The sequence below is a fragment of the Callospermophilus lateralis genome, chromosome 7, assembly GCF_048772815.1.
Source record: "Callospermophilus lateralis isolate mCalLat2 chromosome 7, mCalLat2.hap1, whole genome shotgun sequence".
NCBI classification, from domain to species: domain Eukaryota; kingdom Metazoa; phylum Chordata; class Mammalia; order Rodentia; family Sciuridae; genus Callospermophilus; species Callospermophilus lateralis.
In genome coordinates this window covers 6,440,803-6,456,699 of record NC_135311.1, presented here as the reverse complement: position 1 = coordinate 6,456,699, position 15,897 = coordinate 6,440,803, and the positions used below count along the sequence as shown (strand labels likewise).

Genomic DNA, 15,897 nt, shown 5'->3' with positions numbered 1-15,897 from the left:
CCCCGTCTCGCGGGGTCCCACAGAAGCCGGGCCCCGCCCCCGGCGACGGCTCCGCCCCCGCTGCTCAGCTGAGCCGCAGCTGTGCCGGGAGCCGGGTCTGGCCCGCGCTGCCCTCCCGCGCTCCGGCCCGCGCCCGGCACCCCCTTAGGAGCCTCGCCTCAGGTCCGTGGCCCGGCCCCGTGGGGGTCAAGGGTAGCTCTCCCGACTGCCTGCTAGGCAGCGTCCAGCTCCCCGATCCCAGACCCCAGCGAAGCACCGGCGGCAGGAGCCAGCAAGACGTTTTATTAAACGGGAAGGTGGGCGGAAGCCAGAGGTACGCCCCTCACTCCGCGTACTTAAGGTCATCGTTGCTGTCGCTGTAAGCAGAGGAGGAGAGCTCCTCTCGGGGTGTGCAGACCGGGCACAGCTTCTTCATGTCGTTCCAGCACGACTGGCAGTACACGGCTTCGCATTCTGGCGTTGGGCACACGTAGGACTCGGGTGTCTCGGGCGCCTGGCACACTACGCATCGCCTGCGCAGCCAGCGGCGTAGGAGCGGGCAGCGGTGGTGCAGGGTGTCCACCAGGTGGTGGCGCTGTTAGGAGGTGGCGGTGGTTAGTGCAGTCGAGAAGAGAGAGGAAGAAAAAAGGGATGGCCAGGGGCTCTGGACAGGCCTGTCTGAGGTCCCAAGGACTAACGGTGCCCACGTGTTGGAGGGGACTGGGTTGGGCAAAGAAGGCCCTATAGAAGTAGGTCCCGACTTCAGGATGGAGCGCGGGCAGGCTGTGGTCTCCAGGGCCACCGTAGGGATATGTCAGAACAACTGTCATTTGCACTCGTCAATCATCTCATTTTGTTCCCTCGGTGGGGCTGAGAAGTGGGTAGGGCAGACAGGCTGACTATTATTATCCCCACTTTACAGGTGAGAAAGGTGACTCTCTGGAAAGATGAAGTGACTCTTCTAAAGGCATGAGGACAGTAAATCAAACCTGGCCCGATCCAGGTCCCCTGATTCCAAATGACAAGCCTTTTTATCTTTAGGTTCCCCACCTCCACACACCCTTTCCCTCCACAATTGCAAGGTTTCCTCTACAGGACATTTTGTCAGGTACCTCTTTGCCTGTCTGCCTGCCAGACTACAGGAGTTCTCCTGGGTTTGGCCTTCAGAGGCTTCCATAGTCTGTCCCTCTGTCGCCTCTGTCCTACCTTCCTGAATACTGCCTCTTCTGTCCGCCTTCTCCTTAGCCCAGCCCATGGCACTGGGCACTCCCTTGAGCTCCGGGTCTTTGCACTTAGTTTAGAATGCATGTCCCGTACAGTGTGTGTGTGTGTGTGTGTGTGTGTGTGTGTTGCTGGGGATGGAACCCAGAGCCTGTGCAGGCTACACAAGTGCTTCACCACTGAGTTACTTTCCAGTTTACTTCAGGACAAGGTCATGGAATCCCAATATGGTCATTTTTCCATCAGACATTCATTTGGTCTCTATCGTGTGTCACAGGGGACAGGGAGGTTTAGGCACTGGAGGAAAAAGCTTATGAGCTTTCTCATCTCTGTGAACTTTGTGAGGGTTGACTAAACCAGTGTGGCTGACATTCATTGTTCTGTTTATAATGCTGGGCCCTGCACTGAAAGACTGGAGTAAATTAACTCAATTCAAAAAGCAACTTTATAGGCTGGGGGTATAGCTCAGAGACAGAGGATGCCTCTTGTGAGACCCCTTCCATTCCCTGCATGGTACACACACACACACACACACACACACACACACCATGTATGGCAGATATTGTCATCACCATCATTTCTGTTTCAGGTGAGAAAATTGATGCCTGGAGAGTTGTTCATTTGCCCAGAGATAGACAATTACAGCAAACACTCATCCAGAACCATGTCATGTAATCCTTACAACAACCAGATGAAAGCCAGGCGTGGTGGTGCATACCTGTATTTAGGAGGCTGAGGCAGGAGGATCATGAGTTCAAAGCCAGCCTCAGCAACTTAGTGAGGCCCTAAGCAACTAAACGAAATATAAAAAAGGGCTGGGGATGTGGCTCCATGGTTAAACACTCTGGTTCAATCCCTGGTACCAAAAAATAAAACAAAACTAGATGGAGTCATTAACCACATTTCACACTGAAGGGAAAAGCCAAGGCACAGCAGTTCAACAAGGTGCTCCAGATCACACAGTTGTGATACTAGTACTGGGAAGAGCTGGGGTTCAAATCCAGACCTTTTGGTATCTGCCAGCCACTCTGATCTCCAGTGAGAGGGCTTCCCCATTCTTCAGAGCAAGAAAATGAGGCCTAATGAGGACCTTGGCCAAGGTCCTACAACGTTTTCCCTCAGTTCTAGGGATTGAACCCAGGAGTTCTTTACCACTGAGCCAAGTCCCGGCCCATTTTAGTTTTGACAGGTTCTCACTAAGTTGCTGAGTTTGCCCAGACAGGACTCAAACTTGTGATCCTTGGGCCTCAGCCTCCTGGAGTGTTGGGATGACAGGCTGCACCCCCGTGCCCAGCTTAGGGCTCCTTAACAAGAACACGTCCACTAGAGCCGGGTTCTCCAGACTCCAGACTCGGAGCTGCGCCCATACACCTCATGCACCCGTCGGAGGCCTTCCTGGCCCACCCCTTCCCCTCCTCTGAATTGCACTGAACTAGTTGAAGTCCCCTCAGCAGAACAGGGCAGTGCCTTGGTCCCCTCTTTCTGATGAATCCCTCTTGCTTTCCTTGTTCCAGGCCGCATCAGGTCTTTTTCTTTTCTTTTCAATGCTGGGGACTGAGCCCAGGGTGCTCTACCACTGAGCCTCATCCCCAGCCCTTTTATATTTTTGTTTTTTTAAATTTTGAGACAAGGTCTTGCTGAATTGCCCAGGCTGGCCTCAATCGTACAATCCTGCCTCAGCCTCCTGAGTACTGGGATTATGGGTATACACCACTGCACCCAGATTCTGATCTGCTCTCTTCCTGCTTCCAGACGGCCCACTGACCATCTCACACTGGGCTAGTCCTGGGTCTGGGGATGGACACTGCTCTGACCCAGGAACCAGCATGAATCATGACACTCAGTTCCTATAGGCCTCGGGCTCTGGTGGGAGCTTAGTGGACGGAAGGGAGATGGCCCTTGTCCCACAGTCCTCGGTGCCAGGCACAGCCGCGGGCGCACATGGTTGGACTTACTGGACCCCTCTGCTGTTGAGCGCGCCTTATGATGAGAGCCCTCCTCAGTTTGGTGAAAGCTGCTCTCTTCCTCAATAGATCATTGTAGAGGAACAGGACCCGCTTCTTCTCTCGCTAGGGCAGGGAGAGGAGTTCAACCATGGTAGCAGTGTGGAGGGGGAAAATGGCATTGTAGGGAGCTGTGTGCGTGTGTGCGCGCGTGTGTGGGTCTGAAAAGGTCTGGGGAGGGTCATACCTTGGGGAAGTAGAAGGCTGCAATGACCCTCCGGAGCCGGTAGCCGAAAGCCTGGGCGAGGCAGAGACACACCAGCAGGACAGTGGGCAGTGAGGCCCTCCAGTAGGCCCTGGCATCCATGCACACGGGCTGGGGCAGGCAGGCTAGGAAGGGGGGAGGCCTGTCAGCAGGTCAGGGCCATCCTGGTTGACTCCCTGGGAGGCACAGGGCAGGACTGGATTCCCCTGCTCAACGTGGAAGCGACTAGACCATCCGGCTGTTTGCTTGCCGTGATACCCATCCTGAAAATCCACTACTCTAGAGGGCTGGGACCTGTGGCCCCAAGACATTAGACCCCAGACTGGACTCTTCTGACCAAGCTCTCCTTGAGGATGTGCCGATTCCTCCAGCTCAAGCGTGCCAGTCCCATCTCTCCTAGTCAGTCTCTCAGCTCTCTTTTTATTTTGGTGCTGGGGATCAAACCCAGGGCCTTCTGCATGCAAGGCAGGCACTCTACCAACTGAGCTGTGTTCCCCAGCCCAGTCCCTCAGCTCTTTACCTTGGATCTTTTGACCCAGTAACAGTGTCCACTTTATGCTGAATACAGCCCTTGCTGCTCTGCCACTGCAACCTATTTTTAAAATGGACATTTCTTTCTCCTCCTCTCTCCCTGCTCCTCCCTAATCCCTCCCCTCCCTAATCTCAGGGGAAACAGGATTACCTTTGTTCCCCATCCTTGGCAGAGTTATCTGTCCTGAGTACACACGAGTACACACCCACCATAGGAACGAAGTCATCCAGACTTTGGGGATGGTAACAGAAGATCTCAGAAATGACTGTCTCCCAAATTAGCCAGTGAGTTACCACTCCATGGAGCACACGTGGATTGTAGCTTTTGAGTCACCTCTTTTAAAAAAAGCTCCCTATTCCTGCTGATGGGCAGAATCACAGCCTTTGGGACAGGAGTCCCCCTGTGTTTCTCCTTTGCTAGCAAAGCAATAAACCTTCTTTTTCCTTTTTCTCAAAATCATATATTGCCATTGGGCGCAGGAATCCAGCTTTCAGCAACCCCCCCGCCACCGCCCATTCCTCTGATCCAAACTTCCAGCATCACTCACGCAGGTTGTTTGATTCCACAACTGTGTCTGAGGAGGTGTTCAGGGCCCCAATGGTTTTCCGAAGAAGCCGGGCAAGCATGGAGTCTCCCCCTACCTTCACCTCCAGTTTATGACTGCCTGAGGCCAGATGAGGGGGTCAGGAAAGAGTGGGCGTCAAGTGGGTAGAGAGGTGGACAGGCCGGGACTGGAGGTGGGGCAGGAGTCCGTATGTAGAAGCTTTGTTTGGTGGAACCCAGGAGTGCCCTCCCACTGAGCCGCATCCTTGGCCCTTTTTCTTTGAAGCTGCCCAGGCTCTAACTTGGGAGCCTCCTGCGTTAGCCTCCTGAGTCTCTGGGATTGCAGGCCTGCTGGGCCTTGCCTGGTTCAGGACTTCAGGGAATCCTGACCCCTTCCTATTGTAAGTGTACAGGGTCGACTGAGGCCCATGGGGACAGTGGTCAGTTTGCAGGGCTAAGATTCGACCTTGGGAGGACAAGGAGCCGCGGGAAGCAGAGCAGAAGCAGGAGGAGGTGACTGGGTGGGGCGGGAGTCCCCCAGGGACTCTGCAGAGTCTGGGGGGGGGCAGGCTCACTGCGGAAGGAGTACTGCTGGAAGGAGTGCTGGCGGATGGTGTCAAAGACTGAGTAGAGCGCCCAGTCCAGCCCACACAGCAGCAGCAGCAGCAGCGCAATGGGCAGCGTGCCCAGGAGCTCCCTCCCCTGCACAAGGAGCCCAGGGTAGGGCTGGGCCACCACCTTCCCCGGCAGGGGGCCCCCTCGGGTGCCCTTTACCCCCCACCCTCAGCAGCCTGTGGCTGCGCCCCCAGTCCTGCGCCCTTGCTGTCCTCACCAGGTTCTTCATCTCTTGGGCCTGGATGGTGGGCTTGAAGGGAAAGACGACCGTTTTCTCCTCCGCCTTGCGGAGAGGCAGCAGAGTCTGTTTACCCTGGAAAGCGGCCCGACAGAGGAACCCTGGGGCCTTTGCCCTCTCCCCTCTGCCCTCCTGGAGCTGAAGCCCACGGGGGACACACAGCAAGGCAGGGCTCAGTGCTCACCAGCTTCCTCCTGCGCTCGTCGATCTGACAGAAGTAGGTGCTGATGTAGATGTTGTCAAAGCGAATGTCCCCGTTATAGCTGTCCAGGTAGGAGAAGCACCTGTAGACGGGTGGCTCAGGATGTGCCATCTTTGGCTCCAGGGTTCCTCACCCACCCGACCAGACACTGAGCAGCCCACCAACCAGGGTTCACTGAGCACCGATAGGTTCTGGGCTCTGTGCCAAGTGGTGGTCATGACCAGGGAAGAGGCTCTGGCCCTGCCTTCCAGCTGTCCACCCTTGTGACCGCTGAGCCACAGTGGCTAGAGGAGGGGAGGGGAGGCTTGGACAGAGGTGGGTGTGCACATGTGAGGCAGGGGCTGCGGGCGTCTGGCAGGATGAATATCACGCGAGGCCCAGAGCCGAGAAACTCCTCTAGGTTGCGGGAATCACAGCGCACTGTGACTCCAGCGTTCTCTCCCCAAGTCCCTGCCTCTCGGCTTTGCCCACAGCACGTCTCCTACCTCAAGCAAAGCTCATCCAAAGCTACCAATTTCCTTTTCCCTGGCTCATTCATGCACTCTCGCCCTTGCCTGGCTCCCCCTGAGTTCCACAGTGGTGTTGGCTTGTGGGCATGTGTAGCCATCCTGTATGTGTCTCCCCAAATCCCACACAAGGCTTCAGTTCCCTAAGGGAAAAATGTTAATTGTTGGGAATGTATTCTAAACTGTGAAAGTACATTGAATAAACTCGGTGAAGTGTGAAACCTAAATTCCAATGCTATTGGTTCTGGGACCCTGTAAAAATCCCCATCTTTGCTTGTTAGAAATACTATAAATGCAAAGGCAGAGTAGGAGCGCCCCCTTGTGGAGAGACCTACTGTTACCCTGCCGGGGCTTCCTGTCCCTTGGGTGCATGACCTCACCCAGGTAGAAAGCCTGGAAATGGCTTTTGACTCTGTGCCTCCTTCCTTCCCTCCCCAAGCTAGCTCTGAGAACTGCTGTGCACTTGTCCTTCCTCCTTCCATCGCAGGCCAACTTCCTGCTCTGCCAACTCCACCCCCAGGCCGGCTCCCTCACTTCTCACTCAGGCTGGCTTCCGGGCTCCCAGGCTGCCATCTTGCAACCACCCCCAGATCAGGGCCCTCCTGCAGGGCTTTCCACACCCTTCTGGTCATGCCTCCTTTGACCCAGTCCTCCACCCCCGTCTCTGCCCTCTACACCCTGCAGATAACCAAGAGCCTGTTCAAGACATCACCCTTCCTCTCCTTGACCACGGCCCCTCACAGGCTGCCTTTTGGAACCCAGTTATGGCCCTTCCAGAGGCACCTCCTCGGGTCTCACACTTGTCCCAATAGCCAGTTCCTGGTCCGGCCCTCAAGAGCCATCTCGGCCTTCCGGGGGTCTCTTTCACCACAGAACTCGACCAGGAGTATCTGGAGGGCAGGAATATGGCTCATCCACCTCTGTCCCCTCCCAGGCCCTGGGTACACACGGAACCATTCACTTTTCTGTCCCTCGAGCCTCGTGAAGAGGGACAGAGAGCAAGGGCCCCCATGGCTGCCCTTGCCCAGCCTCTGCCCATCTCAGGCATTTGGGGGTGGAGACAGGAAATAGAGGGTCCAGAAGTCGGCAGGGAAACCGGAGCAGAGAGAGGCCCAGGGCAGCCCGGCTGGACGCCGGGCTGGGTGGGGTGGAGGACTTTGTTCTAGATGGAGGGACAGTGGCTGCCAACGCAGCAGGCAGGAGAGAATGAAAGCAAAATTGGACGATAAAAATGGCACAAAGTCAGAGCCAAGGGAATATGAAGGGCAAGAGAAAAATCAAAAGTCAGAGTTAAATGTTAAAGAAAAAAGTCAGTATTGGGATAAAGGCTGGAAGGAGGTAGATAAATGAAGACCGTTGCCCTTTTAAGATGGTGGGAACCTGGGTAATGTTTCTTCCTGCAAAAATGCCACCCGTCCTTTGACTTTCTGTAAACAACAACCCGGGATCATAAAAAAGGTAAAACCAGAGGCAAGTGGCACTGGGGCTCAGAGCCGGGGATAGGCTCTGTCCTTCCCTCTTGACAGCCTCCCTCAGCATGGGGCTCCCGCCCGGCGGAGGAAGGGGCGGCTCACGAGTGGAGGACCAGCAGGAAGGCGCAGGACATCAGCACGTGCAGCAGCCCCAGGGCCCACTCCAGCCGGGCTTCTTGCCGTTGCACATAGTCCCGCACCTCCGTGCTCACGTGCTGCCAGCTCAGGTTGACGCCCAGCACCGCAGCCTGCCTCTCCTCCTGCGGGGACACGTGCAGAGCAGCCTCCTGCAGCCGGGCCACGCCAGCCTCTTCCACGCCAGCCCCAGGAGCCTCCGGGGACCTTCAGGACTCGTCCCTTTATCTGCTCACCTTGCTCTATGACAGTCTTGCTTCTCTGTACTTGTATTAGCCCACACCGTCTCTACCTGGCTGACCACTTCCTCTCCAAGCCAGGTCCATGCCCACCACAGTCTCGCGTGATCGCCCCCCACACACCATCGTGCCTCCCTCCCTCCCGTTCCCCTCTCACCCCCAGGCACCTCTTCCTTGGGCCTCTCTGTTTTTCCTCTCTAATGCTGACCCCCTTCTCCCTGTTCGCCTTCCACACATCCATCCACGTCCCCGTCTCCTACCTTGATGTCAATATTGGCTGAAAATTCCTCATCCAGACCATGAATGGATTGGTTGAGGGAGTCGTAGGTCTGCCCAAAGTTGCCTTCCACCGGGATGCGACTGCGACACCAAACCTCCATCACTGACGGACGGTGGGACCAGGTCAGTGTCTTCTCTTGAGGCCTGCAGCCCTGGGCCTGGCTGGCCGGCCTGCCCTCCTGTGAGCCTCTTCAGCCTGATTTTTAGATTTTTCAGTCCCTCTGTCCGTGACGTTCTACCACACTGATTTCCTCCTCCCCACCTTTGGATCTTTCCTTCCAGAAACAAGGTCTGATCCCTGACTCCCTTTTTCCACCTGTTCCTACCAGAGACTGATGAGGATTCCCCTCCGTACCAGCTCTGTTACCTGCTCCAGGTGCATTATATCCTTACGTCCTCAAAACCCCTAAAAAAGTAATCTCAGTAACCTCAGGAACGAAGCCAGCCTCACTATTCACCTGGGCATCCAGGTCCTCAAAGGAGGTGGAAATGTTCTTAGTTTCTGCTTTCAATGATGCTCTGCTGGGTAAGTAATCCCAGCAGCGTGAGAGGCTGAGGCAGGAGGATCGCAAATTCAAAGCCAGCCTCGGCAACTGAGCCCTAAGCAGCTCAGAGAGACTCTGTCTCTAAATAAAATACGATAAAGGGCTGGGGATGCGGCTCAGGGGTTAAGCAGCTGGTACCAAAAAAAAAAAAAAAAAAAAAAATGAGCACTATAAGGTGGATCTTTCCGACGAAGAGGCAAAGGGGGTTTGGCCGTAAGTCACTGGGGTCACAGATCTGGGTGGGTCCCTCTTCACATGATTGCTTTCCTGCCTCACACCTACGGAGGTCCCCTAGGACTCGGCTCCCCACCCTGCTCTCACGTGCTGACCCTTGGCAATGTCACAGAAGAACTTGAACTTCATCGGCAGGCAGAGCAAGTGGTTGAAGAGCGGGACTGAGATTCGCCACATGCACTCCTTATGCTTTTGGTCAAACCAGCGACGGCAGCTGAGTATGGCCCGGTTCACCACATCTGCAGGAAGGGGTGGCGGTGTCTGAGGTCCCCACGCCCTGACCTGGCCCTCAGCGCTGTGGCCCGCCCCTCCCTGTGCTCCGCGGGGCTCCCTCACAGGAGCAGCGCAGCTTGGTCTTGAGCTCATACATCTTCTGGGTGGAGAGGTGGAGTCTGGAGCGTGGGGCCCCGCGGGCCTGGGCACCTTGGGCTGTTTCTTCCGAGTCCGCGGCATCCTCAGGAACGAAGCCGGCCTCACTATTCACCTGGGCATCCAGGTCCTCAAAGGAGGTGGAAATGTTCTTAGTTTCTGCTTTCAATGATGCTCTGCTGCTCTGGGGTTGGAGGAAGGAAAGCAGGAGGCGTGGGGTCCGGGGCTTCTGCTCCCCGACCTTTCCTCACCGGGTCATACTCGGGCCTACCGGGAGCTAGCCCACGGCTCACAGCGCCGGGGAGGCCTCCCCTGTCCCCAGCTGCCCACTGACCTCCCAGGCCTCCAGTCCCTCTCAGGCTTCCCATTCCACATCCTTATGGTCCTTGGACTTCACCCCTCAGCACGGACCTCTCAGATCATCATGCCATCTGAATCCCCAACTCCCCAGTCCCTGGGGTCCCATCTCCCCAACGTCCCTTCTCTTCAACACTTCAAAGCCTGCTCTTCAAAGGCCAAGCGCCATTCCCAACATTCTGGTTCATCTACTCGGGGCTCGGCCCACTCAGGTATTTGGAAAGATATGTGGGGCATGTCCTAACAAGGGGCAGGGGTTTCCTGGAACTCGGCGCCCCAGGATGTGCGTGGGTATGAGACCGGGACTGAACCCGGGGTGCTTTGTCACTGAGCTACATCCCCAGCACTTTCATTTTTTTTTTTTTAAATTTTGAGACAGGGTCTCACTAAGCTGCCCAGGTAGGGCTCAGGCTTGTGATCCTCCTGCCTCAGCCTCCTGAGTCTCTGGGATTACAGGTGGGTGTCACTGTACTCAGCAGGTCTGGGCATATTCTGCAATGTTTGGGGACAGTTCTGAAAAAAAATAAAAAATAAAAAACCCCAGAAACTAGGCGTATTCCCACTAGGAAACTGCAAACCCAGGCCACAGGGAAAGGGACCCCCAGGCCTCGTCTGGGCAGAGTCCTGACCAGTAGGTCCTTGAACACTGCTCGCAAGGGGGCTGTGGAGACGCGCCAGGCCGCGCGGGCGTTCTTGATCTGATGCTCCACGGTGCAGCCCAGAGATGCTATCACTTCATTGAGGTTGTGCTGCAGATTGGCCACTGGCCCTGGAGGAAGAGGCCCCGTGGGTCACTTCCCTGTGGGGCCAGTACTTTCTCAAACGCATCCCTAGCTCCTCTGCGTGGAGCAAGCCCCTCCTAGCACTGTGCAGTGACGGGCCAAGAAGCCTTGACTCTTTCTCCTGGTAAACTAGGGAGGTCCGGGGGTGGGGGTGGGGGGTTAGGGACACCCTGTGAGCTACCACAGCTCAGATTAGAACCACCCCCTCTCTTTTCTCTGTCACCAGGCCCGGTCCCCATTGGACGTTCCACCCAGTGTCACTAACGGGCGCTCAGGAACACCCCTCACCTGCGTAGACAGCAGCCAAGGCGTATCCTAGGATGAACAGCCTGCCCTCTTTGCCCAGCATCTTGGGCACTAGCAGGAGGCTGGCACAGCGGATGTGAGGGGACGTCCCCCAGCCTATGGCTCCCAAGCCTGTCAGGAGAGCCCAGGGGATGTTGAGGCAGGGTGAGGAGGCCGCCTCGCCCGCCACGTTTACCCGAGCCCCTGCCTGTCCCAACTCCCTTCTGAACTGGCCACCATCCTGCCCTGGCCCCCACTGGCTCGGATGGCCCTTCTGGGCCACTCATTCATTCAACGGCCATTTACAGAGAGCCCATCTCTGGAAGGGCAGGGAGAGGGGCTAGGGAGAGAAGCGTCATGGTCACTGGCTGACGGACGTGTGTATGGGCGTGCCTGTGTGTGTCAGGGAGGGAAACACTGGAGTCACACTTACTCTAAGTGACGAAAGAGCAGAGAAGACAAGAGGAAAATTCTGGAACAGGCCCTCGTGCTCAGGGTGATGGAGAGAGGGCAGGGCCCCCCTCGACACCTATAGCACCGGGTCTCTGCCCTCCGAGAGCCCTCTGTCCCGTGCCCTGCCCGTCCTGATGGGTTTCAGCAGTGTCACCTGCGTCTCACTGTGGTCTCAAGGAGACAGGGAGCTGCCGAAGCTCGTGACCCAGGGAGGAGACCTCAAGTCAACAAATGACTCCCAGGCTCTGAGCCAGGAGCCCAGGAGGGCGGGGACGCTTCTGCAGGGAGGGGTGGGGCCGGGGGTGGACAAAGGAGAGGCCGTGTCAGCTGGGCCTGGAGATGAGTAAGTGCTGTCCACGGGCCCAGATGGCCCAGCTTGAAGGTTCCTGTGCCCTCGGCAGGGTTTGCCCAGTGGTGGTCAAAGCAAAGCCCAAGCCCTTAGACGTCCTTGTTCCATCTCCACTGTCCTCTCAGGGTCCCCAAGACGTCTCACAGGGACCAGAAACTTCCTTGTTGTGGTGGCGCCAGGCATCAAACCCAGGACCTGGAACTTCCCGGACCAAGTGCTCTACCTCTGAGCACCCGCCCCAGTCCCTGCCCGACTAGGTCCCTGCCTACTGGTCTTCCTCTTCCCCTCTTGCTGCTTTACCCTTCAATTTTCACAAAGCTGTTCTAGAATGATCCTGTTTAAAAAAAAAAAAAAAAAAAAGCATAAATCGGATCCTAACCGTCCCAGCCTGGAATCATCCGGGATTTTCTTCCCTGCTGGTGGGTAAAGTCCAGACTCTTGGACAGGGAAGGCCCCTAGATCCTGGCACTCGGGCCCCTGCCCACCTTCGGAAGTGATCTCATGCTCCTCGGCCGTCGCCCGCCGTGTCCACCCACCTGGCTGCCATTGCTCCTCTCAGGTGCCCTGGCTGCCCCGGCCAGCAGCGCCCCTCCCCTCTTCCTCAGCGCCGGCCCCACCTAGTCATACAGGTTTGTGGCAAAGCCCGGCGGGTGCCACCCAGCACTTTTCCTGCCTTCTCTCTTGCTAACACAGCTTGGGTTTTGTTCAAGGGCAGCGGCCTGGTCCTGCCCTGGCCCCTGGGGGGTAAGTCTGGACCTGTCTCAACCAATCATGGTATTACGGGACATTGAAAGGGACTTGTCCTGTGCTCCTGGTCTTGCGGCCAGAGACGCCAGCTGAGGACAATAGTTGACAAATAGTTGCCCTGTGTTTCAACAAAAAAAGCCCCATGGAGCATTTTGGTATCTTTTTTAGGTTTCTCAAAAGAGAAAAACCAAGGCAGGGCACCGTGACGCCCCCCTAATACCAGGGGCTGGGAGGCTGAGGCAGGAGGATGGCGAGTTCAGAGCCAGCCTCAGCAATTTAGCGAGGCCCTAAGCAACACAGAAAGAGCCTGTCTCTAAATTAAATTTGGGTGGGGGGCGGTGATGTTGTGGCTCAGGGGCAGAGCGCTCACCTAGCAGCCTAGCACGCGTGAGGCACTGGGTGCGATCCCCAGCACCACGGAGAAATAAACAAATAAAAATAAAGGTGTAAAAACAGGACTGGGGATGTGGCTCAGTGGTTAATCAGCCCTAGGTTCAATCCCTAGTACCAAAAAAAAAAAAAAAAAAAAAAGAGCAAGATGAGTCTTTCCTTCCCCGACCAGCTAATTTATATAAAAAGGCCAGAAATGTGAGTTTTCTCAAAGAGTAGAGTGGTGGGCATGGGCAGGAATCATCTATGTCGAGAAGAGGGGTCACGTGGGCCTCAGTGGAGAGCCCAGGGCAGGGAGAGGGCAGACACAGTGCCCGCTGTCTCATTCAGCAGGCCAGCGGGTGAGCATCGCCTCCAACACACGTTGGAAGATGGCAGCCTGGGGCCACCTGTGTGGCCCTGCAAACAGGAGGCAGCTGGGGGGGACCCCCAAGGAAGGGGGCGAAGGGGCTTCCTTGGAGCTTATCCAGATAGAACCGCCCTCTGCCGGAAACTGGGCCGCTCAGCTACACACAGAGCCTCCAAAGAGACCATAAATGGGCCCCCGAGAAGCCGGGGCTGCCTGCCACTCAGAGGGCCCTGGTGGAGGAATTGTATCAGCCCTGGTGACTTCAGACTTTGTCCCCTTTCCTCTGATTCTTCTAATCCGCTTTCTGACATCAGAAGAACCAGCAAGGGAAGGAAGTGGAGAAAAAAGTGAAAGAGCGGCCAAGCCCCTCCTCACCGCAGCCCCCCACCCGCAGGGCCAGGCTGAGCAGAGGGGGAGGGGGGGACACTGGAGAATGGGTGTGACCTTGAAAATCCTGATGCAGAGAGGACCGGACTCCTTAATCCCTAAAAATAAAGCATAAATGTTGGAGCAGGACTGGGTCTTCCCCAAGAAAGTCCCTGGAAAGCTAAGGGTCTGTGGAAAAGGTCATTATAGAACGTGTGTGAACACGGTGGTCAGCGGAAAAGTGGTTTTGGTCCAGTGCAGGGGCGCTTGCCTGTAATCCTAGGGACTTGGAAAGCTGAGACAGGAGGATGGCAAATTGGAGGCCAGCCTCAGCAACTTAGTGAGGCCATAAACAGCTTAGTGAGTCGCTGTCTCAAAATAAAAAATAAAAAGGGCCTTGGGGATGTGGTTCAGTGGTTGAGGGCCCCTGGGTTCAATCCCTGGTAACACACACACAGACACACACACACACACACACACACATGATGTAGTAATTTGTTCTGTGGTCTTGGTCTTGGCCTTCTGATCAAAGATTCTAGTTTATTCTTTCAATAAATTGGTGGCACTGCTAACTCCATTCCTCTTGCATAGGACAGGTTCAGGAAAGGGTGTGCCTTGTACTGATCAAAGAGATGTGAGAGGAAGCCTGCCAGGGAGATTAAAGGGAAATTTTCCTACTTCCATAAAAGGGATGTAAGAAAGGGAAACTCCTTCCTCTCTTTTCTGGTCTTTCGTATGGCAATGTGATGCCTGGAGTTGCTGCAGCCATTTTGTAACCTGAAGAGGAGTGATGGATGGATTAAGATCAACAGAGGAAAGAGAGAAGGACCTTGGATCTGTTTCTGTTGCTGTCTGTGGTACTGGGGATTGAACCCGGGCCTCAATGCTTGCAAGGCTAGCATTCGACCCCTGAGCCACATCCCCAGCCCAGGAACCTGGCTCTTTGATGGGGTTGCTGAGCTGTTTAATTATGCACACTCCAAAACCACCGTACCTTGAACCTCTTCGTTAAGTGAGATAATAAACTTCCTCTATGGTTAGACCACTTTTAGGTGGGTTTTCGGTTCTTGCAGTCCGGCATTCGATGTCACCTTCAGGGCTGGGGGTGTAACTCAGGGCCAGAGAGCTGCCTAGCGCGCGTGACCCTCTACCTCCCTCTCTCCCCAGCACCACTGTGTGTCAGGGGTCACCCTCTCTGACTTGCCTTCCCTAACCGCCCTTCAGCCCCTTTCTGTCACATTCCCCAGCTCACATCTTCATGCCATTTGTCACCATCAGAAATGCTCTCTTGTGGCTGGGGCTTTGCTCACCTTAGGCTGACGCTCTGCCACAAGCCAACCCCCCCCCCCCAGGAGTGCCCTTCTGTGTTTATCGCTCGCTGATTGTCACTCTCTGCACTGGAATCAGTGGGCGCCTGCCGGCCTGCGCGCGGCTCAGCCTCGCAGACGCTCAGTGATGCTGAATGAAGGAGTGGACCATCTTCTCAGGAGGAGAAGGAAAGGCCAGGAGCTCAGAAGAGATGGGGGTGAGGAGGGAGATGGGGTCTGCACCATTGCACGTGGCAGTCGGGAGTCCCAGGACAGGAGGGTGCCTTCTTAGGTTGGGCCTCTTCCCTCGGGGCCTCCCCCTGGAGGCCAAGAGGAGGCTGGCGCCACCGAGGAACCAAGCTCTGATTCCTTCCCAGCAACCAAGACTGGGCGGCTGCAAGCGCCCCTGGCCCGTGGTCGGCACTGACCCACCAAGCCGTAGATGGCCACCATCTTCTGTTCCTCGTAGATGTCCATGGGGTTCACCAGGAGCTGGAAGAGGCCTAGGGCATGGGGTCAAGTCGAAGGTCAACCGACAGGTCCTGGTCCAGTCCTGTCCACCCCTGACCTTCTGCCTCCACCCTCACCTATGGCCAGGAGCCCCCCAGTGCCAGCTCCCAGCAGGAAGGCAGTGACCGGAAACTGGCCGGGCAGGCGCCACAGGAACTGGTGACAGGGGGCGGGCAGCCCCCAGCTCAGCAGCCGGTGCACAGCTGGGAGGGCGGGGTACAGCTCTCAGCTCCCCCGACCTGGGCGGGCTTCCTGGGCGGGACTTGCAGGGGAGAGGCTGGGGGAGCTGGGGGCGGTGGTGGGACCTCGGGGACACTGGAGGTGTATAGGGACCCTGGAGAAATGGGGCAGGAGGGAAGGGGAGGAGGCCAGGGCTGGGGCCTGGGTGAGGGGGTGGGGACATGGAGGAGCCCCGGGGATGGGGTGAGGCCGGCCGGGGTGCTGGGAAGGCGGAGGTGACCGGCTCACTGGTATGGGGCAGTGTCCCCCGCCCTGCTGCTCCATTTGGCTGGTGTTTCATGGTCATCAGTCGGCTCTGGGGGACCCCGAACCCCACCCCAGAAGTCGCCTCCGACCTCCTCAGACTCCCCGTGAGAGGGGAGAGGCCCTGCCTCCTGCCTCAGCACAGCTGCGTCCCAGTCTGTGGGAACGTCACAGGCCTCGGCTCCCCCGCCTGTCCCTGGAA

General features: G+C 56.6%; 1 protein-coding gene across 2 annotated transcripts; it reads right to left on the bottom strand.

The window, feature by feature from the left end:
* Positions 1-322: 322 nt before the first annotated feature.
* On the bottom strand, positions 323-15,194 carry Dcst1 (DC-STAMP domain containing 1). 2 transcript variants are annotated; one of them, XM_076862124.1, is made up of 14 exons: positions 15,131-15,194; positions 10,745-10,873; positions 10,304-10,443; positions 9,285-9,501; positions 9,044-9,187; positions 8,151-8,272; positions 7,619-7,776; positions 5,521-5,620; positions 5,316-5,411; positions 5,059-5,185; positions 4,488-4,604; positions 3,391-3,533; positions 3,156-3,269; positions 323-574 (listed from the first exon to the last, which is right to left on the bottom strand). In XM_076862124.1, the coding sequence occupies exons 1-14, from the start codon at positions 15,177-15,179 to the stop codon at positions 323-325; spliced, it is 1,908 nt and encodes a 635-aa protein (XP_076718239.1). In that variant the 5' UTR covers positions 15,180-15,194. The 2 variants fall into 2 exon arrangements, 1 of the variants encoding a protein (XP_076718239.1); XR_013091899.1 differs by lacking the exons at positions 3,156-3,269; positions 3,391-3,533; positions 4,488-4,604; ... (8 more) ...; positions 10,745-10,873; positions 15,131-15,194 and adding an exon at positions 1,092-1,426 and having other exon boundaries at positions 505-574.
* Positions 15,195-15,897: the final 703 nt, after the last annotated feature.

Excerpts from the sequence above, each read along its gene's own strand:
- Dcst1 (XM_076862124.1), bottom strand. The coding sequence starts at position 15,179 with ATGGACATCTACGAGGAACAGAAGATGGTGGCCATCTACGGCTTGGTG. Across the intron at positions 9,502-10,303 it reads CAGTGTTCAAGGACCTACTG|AGCAGCAGAGCATCATTGAA; the intron begins GTCAGGACTCTG and ends CTCCAACCCCAG. Across the intron at positions 5,621-7,618 it reads TTCCTGCTGGTCCTCCACTC|GTGCTTCTCCTACCTGGACA; the intron begins GTGAGCCGCCCC and ends ACCCGTCTACAG.